The sequence below is a fragment of the Propithecus coquereli genome, unplaced genomic scaffold, assembly GCF_000956105.1.
Source record: "Propithecus coquereli isolate 6110/MARCELLA unplaced genomic scaffold, Pcoq_1.0 Scaffold665, whole genome shotgun sequence".
NCBI lineage: Eukaryota > Metazoa > Chordata > Mammalia > Primates > Indriidae > Propithecus > Propithecus coquereli.
Genome location: NW_012152674.1, coordinates 121394 through 132164, shown reverse-complemented (window position 1 = coordinate 132164; position 10771 = coordinate 121394). Strand labels below are relative to the sequence as shown.

Here is a 10771-nt window from a genome sequence, read left to right as displayed (position 1 = left end):
GTTTAAAGGAGACTAAGGGTCAGGCAGGTGGCTCATGCCTGTAATCCCAACACTTTGGGAGGCCGAGGCAGGAGGGAGGTTCACTTGAGGCCAGAAGTTTGAGACCAGCCTGGGAAATGTAGCAAGACCCTGAGCATACAAAAAATTTAAAAAATTATCCAGGTGTGATGGCTCGCACCTATAGTCCCAGCTACTTGGGAGGCTGAGGCAGGAAAATCACTTGAGCCCAAGAGTTCTAGGTTACAGTGAGCTATGAATACGCCACTGAACTCCAGCAGCCTGGGTGACAGGGTGAGACCCTGTCTCTCAAAAAAAGAGACATGATCACTAAATGCACTGTGGGAGCCTAGATTGAATCCTGTTCCAGGAAATGGACATTATGACAAGATTTGAGTAGTTTGAATAGATTAGTTGATAATGTTATATCAGTATTAATCTACAGGTACTGATAATTATACTGTGGTTTTATAAGATGTTAACATTAGATGAAGACTAGGCAGGGAATTTTTTGAACAATATTTGCAAAATATTTGGAAGAAATTATTTCTAAATGTTTAAAAACTAAAATTAAAAAATATAGTAAAAGCTGTACTTGCTAGAGGGAGACAGAATTTAACTCAATATGAGAGGAACTTTTTAACAGCTAAGCTAGTCTAGAAATGGCTTAGGTTGCCTGGGAAGTTGTGTTTGTGAGGAGGCAGAGTGACTGTATTTCAGGGATACAGCAAAGGGGTTTCTAGTTTAGACAAGCAACTTCAGATGTATTCTTTTCTATCTAGAGAGTCTGTGATCTTTCTGTTAGTCTTTGATCTGTCTTTAGCAACATCGCACAAAGTTCTTTTCCTTCAGGTGTTTGTTTTGTAGGCAAAACGCCCACCATCAGGTACTGGCTCAGTTTTGGGGAAGAGTACTCAAAGATTACTACCTATGCTGCCCTCCTCCTCTCTAGACTTAAAATCAGTCAAGGCAGAAAAGGTAGCAACTTCAAGAGAGCTTGGCTGCAGTAATAAGAACTTCTCTGATTATGAAAAACAGCCACCTACACTTTCAAGTTATCTATTGCATGAGTCAAATGAATTTAACGAAGTCAGGTCTGATTGGTGGATCTCCCAGTTCAGGGAGTAGTAGTGCTGTACCAGTATTTAGAGGTAGAGGTTTACACTTCTACTCATCTTGGGCTCTGGTGAAACCTAAACTCATTTTGTTGAATATACATTTATTCACTCATTTAGTGTCTCTTAAAGTCATTATGGGTTTTGTTGTTGTTATTAAGAGAAAACAAAATACATGATTTTTTTGAAGCAACTTTTAAGTGTTCTTATATTTTTTCCTTGTTTTATTGTGGTAAAATACACATAACATAAAATTTACCATTTTAACATATTTTAGCCTTACAGTTTTTATTTTTTTATTTTGTTTTTTAATTTCAGAATATTAAGGGGGTACAAGTGTTTTTGTTACGTGGATAAATGCTGAAGTCAGGGCTTTTAATGTGCCTGATAAGAATGTTTTTATTCCTCACCCTCCTCCCCACCCCATTTTAACTTTTTTTTTTTTTTTTTTTTAAGAGACAGGGTCTTGCTCTGTCGCCCAAGCTGGAGTGCAGTGGCATGATCGTAGCTCACTGCAATCTGGAACTCGTAGACTCAGGTGATCCTCCCACCTCAGCCTCTCAAGTAGCCAAGACTATAGGCATGTGCCACCATGCCTGGCTAATTTTCATTTTTATTTTTTTGTACAGACAGGGTCTCAGGGCCCTGGGTTGGTCTCGAACTCCTGGCCTAAAGCAATCCTCCCACCATGACCTTCCAAAGTTCTGGGATTACAGGCATGAGCCACCATGCCCATTTTAACCATTTTTAAGTATACAGTTCAGTGGCATTAAGTACATTCATATTGTTGTGTAACCATCACTGCCATTTTATCTCCAAACTTTCTTTTCGTCATCCCAAACTGAAACTCTGTACTCATTAAACAGAAACTCCTCATCTCTGGCAACCACCATTCTACTTTTGTGTCTCAATGAATTTGACTACTCTAGGGACCTCATATACGTGGAATCATACAGTATTTGTTCTTTTGTAATTGGTATTAACATTTTTTAAAGATCCACATAAAAAGTTGAAGCAAATATTCCAATCATAAGTTAAATATTTGAATCATGAAAAGATAAACCAGCAAAATAATTCTTTCCTGTCTTAGGATCGTGTCAAAAAGGTATAAAAACTTGCAATTAATAATTTTGTACTTTAATCAGGATCGCCCCATTATTGGGGAGGGAGAAGAAAGACAAAAAAGGAGAGAAAAGTATCTGAGAACAGGCACAGAGGAAAGGACAGCTGCAGGATTCAAGCTGAATTGTGAAAGGAAGCATTCAGCTCTGAACTCCCCTCTTGTAGGAGAGAGGTCGAAAACTATCTAGCTTGCAAAAGTTGCTAGCCAGGATGTGGAAAAGATTGGTCTTATTTAAGAACTTTGCACCAAAAATTTAAAGAGATGGGTATGTGGCATCCCACGAGGATGATTTAGCATTGAAAACTCTTTATACCAGGCTTGGTTTTTATTGTTTGTTTGGTTTTTGGTGCTTAGTTATAAGCTATAGAGTGTTAAACTTTTTATAGATTTTGCTTCCCCCTCCCCCCAACAGTGGTAGCTCTGCCTGGGTTGGCTGTGTTGTGAAAGCTTTGGTTGTAGGATACAATAATTTAGTTGTGTTCAACACAGACACAGAAAAAGTTCTGAATTGTCTTTTAGCTGTAACATATGAAGGCCCAGTGTGTATCTTTTGACAGATATATGGAGAGGGAACATGAAGTAAGGAAGCGCAGTGACTGTTGGTCACTTGAAGCATGTTATGTATGCTGCTGGGGAAACTTGTTTGTAGTGGTGTGTTCATAAGAGACCCAGTCTTGTGCCATGTGTATGAATTTTGCATAAATGAAGTGTGGTTGCATTAAATGTCCATGAAGCTTACTACTTCAAACCTTGAGAGTCTTTTATCCTGAGGGAAATTTGCAATAATGTGAAGGAGCTTGCTATTTGCTTAAAAGGAACTCTTGTTGGAAACAATGCAATTTTCAGTGATTTAAAGGTGAAAAATCTGGACTTCATGGTGTCAGTAGTAAAATTGGTGGCCATAAGCTATTCTCTGGGTCTGCCAGGGCACAATTGTCCCTGTAATGGTTTGCCCATGGTTGTCATTTTATGTTTTGAACAGTATGTGACAGAGAGGTACCCAAAGCACATTGCTGAAACTTAAGATGGAACTTCCTCTTAATTATTTCAGCAGTTTCCTTAGAAAATTCATTGTGAAGGGATATTATATACTTTACCCAGCTAATATGATCAGTGCCTTTTTTAAAGTCACCAGTTGTTTCTCTGAATTGAGATATGTAGAGGAAAATTCTTTTTTAAACTGTGCAAAGGTAACTTGAAAGTTACTGTTTTATAGTTGTGCCTTTTTATAATAGATATGCAAGGCTAGGAAACTGAAAGATCTATCTAGAGATATAAAAGTTTCTTTCATTTTCTGAGTATTCTTAGCTATGAGAGTAATCATGGGTATTTCCTCAAATGTCAGGAAGTAGGAAGTATCACATTTTGGCCCTGTAATTGCATAATTCAGTGTGCAGTCCTATCTGTAGATGGGGTTATGGCTGCCCTTCCCTTACGGATCTCCCTCTGCTTCCAGCTTGGGAAGCTTGGGTTTGGATGAGCTCAGAGATGTCTGGTTACAAGCAGAGCTCAAGGCTCAGAAATATATCAGGTCCTGAGGAGCTTAAAACCACCTGCTTATAAAAGCTGAAGAACTCAATGTATATTCATTTCCTTCCAGGTATTTGTTTTTTCCTGCTCTAAACTAGTCTCATGGGAATGAATCAGAGAATTGCATAATTTCTAGGACATACAGCCAACTTTTTTTTTTTTTTTTTGAGACATGGTCTCACTCTGTTGCCAGAGCTAAAGTACAGTGGTGTCATCATAGCTCACTGCAACCTCAAACTCCTGGGCTCAAGCAATCCACCTGCCTCAGCCTCCCAAGTAGCTGGGACTACAGGCACACATCACCACGCCTGGCTAATTTTTTCTATTTTTAGTAGAGACAGGGGTCTCACTGTCGCTTAGGCTGGTCTCAAACTCCTAAGCTCAAGTGATACTACTGCCTCGACCTCCCAGAGTGCTAGGATTACAGGCATGAGCCACTGCACCCGTTAGGGTCCAACTTTTAATGGGAACTAAGACCACAGATGAATAGTAATAGTGGTTTTCAAGACTCTCCTAAAATCTGCCAAAACTTCGGAGAAGTATCATGAATTGATTTGGATTAATAGTTTATGGGATGATATAAACTGCATCAGTTATTTGATGTTGAAAAGGGGATCATAGGAATGAGTATCTTGAAAGTTGATTCATTCAAGACAGATTTTGCAGGAAACTTCAGTACATTGGTGATTAGCTGTTGAGATTTAACTAAATCTAGATGGTAGAGAGAAATGTTAAGGACTCTTACCTCTAGTAATCCTGAAAGTTAGAACATTTAGCTGATAAAATATTGTAGGAAAAGGAAATTGTGTCTGATAAACGCTGCCAAGTGTTCATTATGTGATTGGCTGACTTGAGGGGGGGTGGAGTTTACAAAGGATTATTAAGCTGACGTGTCCATTGCATGCAAGTGAGTTGTTCTGTTCCCTCATCTACACTTAGGGACCCAAACTTGTAGAGCTCCCACCTGATCTGGAGGTTGCCCACCACCATGGTGGGGGTGGAGGGTCCTCAGCATTGGCTCTTTCCTTATCAATCCAGTATTATTATTCCTGATTATATCTGAGACCTTAAACCTTGCAGAGTTTCCAGCCTTCCTGTGATGCTGGAGTTTTTCTTAATTCAGAACCTTTAAAGAGGAGTCAGCAAGGCAGGGAGAGAGTGGGATGACTCACTCCTTGCTTCTTTTTCTCCCCTTCCCCGTTAGGAACCGTCGCTAACCAAGGAGAAGGGGACATGGCTGAAGTATTGGGCTTGGCACTCCACTGGGGTATTTTGGGGCCTCCAGCTAGGGATACCTCCTCAGAGCAACGGGGGGGCAGAACTAAAATTTCAGCAACCACTCGGGGGGCAGGGCCAGTAGGGGTTAATTACACAAGCTCACCAAAGCCCTTTGGGATCTAAAGGACCCTGTATGTTGCTACCTTGAGCTCCCCAGACACTCTACAGAGGCTCTTGTAGCCCTAGAATAGCTTATGGTAGTCATTCCAGATGACGTACTGGAATCTCGGTGACAGCTCTATTTGCTTTTCTCACGGAAAGGAATAACAGGTGTCTACAGTCTCATGAAGGATGGAAGCTGCTGCTCATGGAGTACCCTGTCCTGTCAGAGTATCTTGCTAAGTGTTCTGTGTAGTTTCCATTTATTCTTACAACCACCTGTGAGGTTACTCTCAGCGCCATATAGTTAGTAGGTATGAGTCCTAGGGTTAGAACAGAGCTCTGACTCCTCATCCTATAATCTTTTACTCCAGCACTCTGCCTTTTCCATAAAGTATTAACCTGAAAGAATATTTTAAATAGTATCTGTTTTCACACCTTAAACATTCAACCTGAGAACTAGGAAAGCAGAGAGTAGTATTATTTTAGAGAAAGGATTAAATGTAACTACAAAGAAATGTTTCTTAACCTTTTTTTTTTTTTTTTTTTTTAGAGATGGGCTTTCACTGTGTTGCCCAGGCTGGCCTCGAGCTCCTGGACTCCAGTGATCCTCCTGCCTTGGCCTTCTGAGTAGCAGAACTGTAGACTCGTGCCACTGTGCCTGGCTATTTTCTTGACTTTTATTTTGAAATAATTTGAGACTTACAGAAAAGTTGCAAAATTAATACAAAGAAGTCTCATAAACCCTTCATGCCAATTCCTCACATATTAACATTTTACCACATTTGCATTTTTTCCTCAATAATTTAAGAGTACAGTCACAGACATCATATCTAAATACTTCAATGTATATTTCCTAGCAAACAAGGACATTCTGTTGCGTGACTGTAGTATATTAATCAGTATCAGGAAACTAACACTGATCCAAGTACTTTAATCTACAGACTATATTCAAGTTTGGCTGGTTGTCCCACTGCTGTCTTTGTGGCAAAGGAAAAGAAAACGTATGTTATTTTTCTGATCCAGGGTAAATGTAGGACCACTTGTAGCATTCATTTGTCATGTCTCTTTAATGTCCTTTAGTCTGGAACAATTCCTCAGCCCGTGACCTTGATATTTTGAAGAACACAGGCTACTTATTTTGTAGAATTTCCCTCAATTTGGATTTGTCTGATGTTTCCTCGGGATTAGATTCTGATTATGCATTTTGGGGCAGGAATACCACCGAAGCAATGTTGGCCTTTCCCAGTGTGTCCTATCAGGAGGCAGCTGGTGCTGGGGATGCCTCATTCCTGGGGAGGAGAACTGTGATCCCTTGGTTCAGGTGGAGTCTGTCAGGTTTCTCCACTGTGAAGTTACTATTTTCCCTTTCGTAACGAATTAGTATCTTCTGGAGAAATATTTTGAGACTGTGTAAATATTTCTATTTCTCATTCAAGGGTTTAGCCCTGAGTTTTAATGTCAATTGATGATTCTTGTTTGAGATGATTATTATTGTGATGGTTGTCAAATGGTATTTTCTAATTCTATCATTCTTTCTATGGTAAGTAAGAGCTTTTTCTTCCCTCATTTACAAATAATCTGTCTGCTTTCATGCTAGAATTTGGACTTTTTTTTTTTGCCAAATATGGTGTGTTACACATAAGTTGTCTGGGAGATATTCGTGTTCAAGTTCATGCTCTGTAAAAGTATTCCATACTAAAGTGTCAATGCAAAGTGAAAGAATAATCCTGCTTCAAATATTCATGTAGGACAGTCCATTCTGGTTGTCATCTCTCAGGTCCAATGATGATGTTTTATTTCTGTCTGTGTCCATCTGCATTTGCCATTGCATACATCTTCCTTCCCCCTTCTGGGTTCTGTTTCTGCCACTTTGTCTAGAGCCCAAATGGCTTTTGCTTTTTTTTTTTTTTTTTTCTTCAGTACTTACAAGAATTAAGGAAAAAATTATGTGAGATTGTAGCAGTGATTTCTCTGATCTGCAGCTTCAGATGAGTGTAGTGTCAGAATCTTTTACTTAATTAAATCAATGAGAAAAAAAATTTTTAGGCCTTAGGACAGAGGAAAAGAGGTGACCCAGTAGGAGGATTTAGTATAAGCAGCCATCTGTGGTTGGTCAGTGTCTCCCAGCTAGTAAGTCTGATAGAACACTTACCTCCTGGGGCTCCAGGGCAGTTGCCACAATGCGCACAAATCTACCACTGACTGCCCCTTCCTGTTCTTCTGAATTTTTTCTGTAGGTGGAAACTAGTTGTCATTGATGGTCTCCCTTTTTTTCTTCTTCCCTTCTCTGATGAAGGAAGATGAAAAAAAACCTTCTAAGAAGTTTAGGGAGCAGGAAGTGAATTATGATATCTAGAATGATTAGGAACCGAGAAAAATCTGATTTCTTGATATTTTTCTTTCAAATGAAATTAAAATTGCAATGGCAGCAATTTATTTCTTGATTTAGAAGGCATTTATAGGGTTTGTTTGGATCTGCAGGTTGACATTTTAAACCCCTATTGTTGTCCAACCTTGAAAATCTTGGCTTTTCAAACTCAAATTTTAGAGAAGTAGAACTTTTTGTTGATTATACTTACTTAAATTTGAGGTTTCCTTCAGTTTCCAATCCTTGTGACTGCTAGCAAATTTCCTGGAGTCATAAAGAAGTCTCTCAAGGAGTAACTAATACTCATAAGCTCAGGTTTCTCTGAATCCTCCTTGACCGCTGGATTTTCTTACTGTAGGAGGATCTCCTGATGCAGTCCAGCAAAGAACTTTTATGTGCGGACCTCCCTGAAGATTTTCTAAGGAGCAAAGGTATTTATTTCTCTCAAGTCTTTTCCTTTTTCTACTTACTACAAACACTGTTTTAGTTCCCAGTTTGGGGCCAGGTGTGGTTGCTCATACCTATAATCCCAGCATTTTGGCAGGCCAGAGCAGGTGGATTGCCTGAGGCCAGGAGTTCAAGACCAGGCTGAGCAACAGAGTGAAACCCCTGTCTCTGCAAAAAATAAAAAGAATTAGCCAAGTGTGGTGGCAGGTACCTGTAATCCCAGCTACTTGGGAGGCTGGGGCAGGAGGATCACTTGAGTCCAGGAGTTCAAGGCTACAAGTGAGCTGTGATCCCATCACTGCACTCCAGCCTGGACAACAGAGTGAGACCCTGTCTCTTCAAAAAAAAAAACAAACCAAAACACGGTTTCCAGTTTTCATTTTTTTTTTTTTTTTTTGAGACAGAGTCTCACTCTTTTGCCCAGGCTAGAGTACCGTGGTGTCAGCCTAGCTCACAGCAACCTCAAACTCCTGGGCTCAAGCGATCCTACTGCGTCAGCCTCCTGAGTAACTGGGACTACAGGCATGCGCCACCATGCCCGGCTAATTTTTTCTATATATTTTTAGTTGTCCAATTGATTTCTTTGTATTTTTAGTAGACGGGGTCTCACTCTTGCTCAGGCTGGTTTTGAACTCCTGAGCTCAAACAATCCGCCCGCCTGGGCCTCCCAGAGTGCTAGGATTACAGGCGTGAGCCACTGCTCCCGGCCTTCCAGTTTACATTTTGCATTGAGAATATAAGAGTTAGAGGTCCCTGCCTTGTAAGATAGACTTAACTATAGAAATTTCTTGATATTGCCCATGATGTACTTGAACACACCTAGTATTATCAAGCAGTGCCTTGTTTGTGACAGTAGTTTGCTTCCCACTTTTTCCATAGTGAATCCTCCCTCCATCAACAGTGTGTTGAACCTTTATTGCTGATGTAAAATCTTTTATTTGATTTTGTATCATCAAACATATATGCCTATTTGGAAGAGTTAATGGGACAGGGGAGGAATTCACCTGGTATGGTTCAGCACATGGGAGCGCATCCTGTTCTTTTTCCCTGGGGTCAGGTATGAGAGAAAATGTTTACTCCAGGTCACCTTGAGAGTTTTCAAGGCAGTTTCATTTCCATTATCTTGTTTTGCTCCTCAACACGATGGTTGGGTATAGGCATCTGCGATATTACTTTTAGATTGATTGAGGAGGAAACTGAGGCTCAAAAGAGAGTAGCAGAGCCAAGATTCTCCTCCTCCCCCCACCCCCAGGCTAAAAATAATCTTGAGTATCTTTAGAGAGGACTATGTGCTTATATTATAAAGCACATAGTATATAAAGTTAACAATATAGAATAATCAGAACTTCAAAAAGGGAAGATAAAGTAAATACATTAAATTACATGAGCATTTTGTTACTGTGGTGTAACATCAGATTTGACTCTCAGCTTCTTGGCAGCCTGGACAGAAAAGGAAGCACAAATCATTCTTATGAAAAAGGACATTTGTCCCAGTTTATCACTCTGCTTCCTGCTGCTGCATATTTTCTCTGTGGCTCAAAGACGAGACTGTCCAGTATAGATTAAAGGACATTGCCGTGAAGACGAGAAATGTTATTTTGCACATAGATCTCACCTTGTTCTTAGGGCCTTACTAGGGATGCAATTAGTGGCCACCCCACCCCCAAGATCTTTTCAGGGGGGCTCTAATATTGCTATATCCAATCTCTGGTATATTTTCAACCACAATCTTACCACAAAATTTACTGTCTATATGTAGAACTGCACTTTCATTAAACCACTGAACTGGCCTTTAAACAGGGGAACCAGAGTTCTTTTCTGCTTGCAAGTCTGCCTTTTCAAACTTACCTGGCCTGCTCTCCACCTCAAAAGCTGACACACATTGGACATAAATAAGATGAGCCCCTCTGAAGAGTGTTCTCAGATAAACTACTCTGTAACACTTTTCTTCCTATTCGAACACCATTCTTATTTCATAATTTAAATTAGTAAAATAAATTATTTGGTTTTTTTCCCCCCAAAGCCATACTAAACTGATGAGGGAGCTTGGAAGAGCAGCTGTACTAGAGTTTTTAGCAGCAGTGGCCTAGCACCTAAGATTCAGTGCCCCAAGAACCTTCTAAGGTATTCCTATGTTACACATGAGGAAGCAAGCTCAGCTGTCCAAAGTCACAGCCAGTCATAGCAAGGCAGAAAAGAAGGTTCTGTGAAGGCATTGAGCCCTGGAAGTGTGATTAGTACATGGTATCACCATGGATATGATTTAAATAGACCCACATGCTCTTCTGTAGTGTAGCCAGCATTGCAGCTTGTTTTGCCAGGGTCAAGGACAAGTATATACTGCCTTATCTTTACTACAAAATTGAGAACAAAATGATGCTTCTTGGAAATCTAGCTGTACTCTGTCCCTAGGGGCCGCAGCTGCCAAAATTTTTACTCTGCTCCAGATTTAAGGTTTCTGACGAAAATCGAATATGTCCTTGCTACCTTTTTTTTATTAAGTGTTTGCAGTGCTATAAAACATTTTGCATACGAGTTCTGTGTTGAACACTGTACAAATTGCTTTATACAGTTTTATTTATATTATATTTTGGTTACCCTGAATGGGAGGACTTAAGTGTACTAGTTTATAAATTTACCAAGGAATCATTTTGGATCCTCTACACTGAATTATTTGGTAAGTGAACCTGGGCTACTATATTGTCACCTCAATGCATTATTTTTCCTTCTCTATATAATAATGTCCCACTTACAGTACTACCAAGGTACCATGGTTGGTATTCCATAGTTTTTTTTTTTTTTTTTTTTTTT

At 39.8% G+C, this 10771-nt stretch overlaps 1 protein-coding gene across 1 annotated transcript in view; it reads left to right on the top strand.

Moving 5' to 3' along the window:
* PRR14L (proline rich 14-like) overlaps window positions 1–10771 on the top strand; it is a 78014-nt gene that overhangs the window by 17928 nt on the left and 49315 nt on the right. Inside the window, exon 3 of the mRNA XM_012660434.1 lies at window positions 7872–7944. Coding sequence (XP_012515888.1) covers window positions 7872–7944 — 73 coding nt within the window. The remainder of the gene's footprint in view (window positions 1–7871; window positions 7945–10771) is intronic.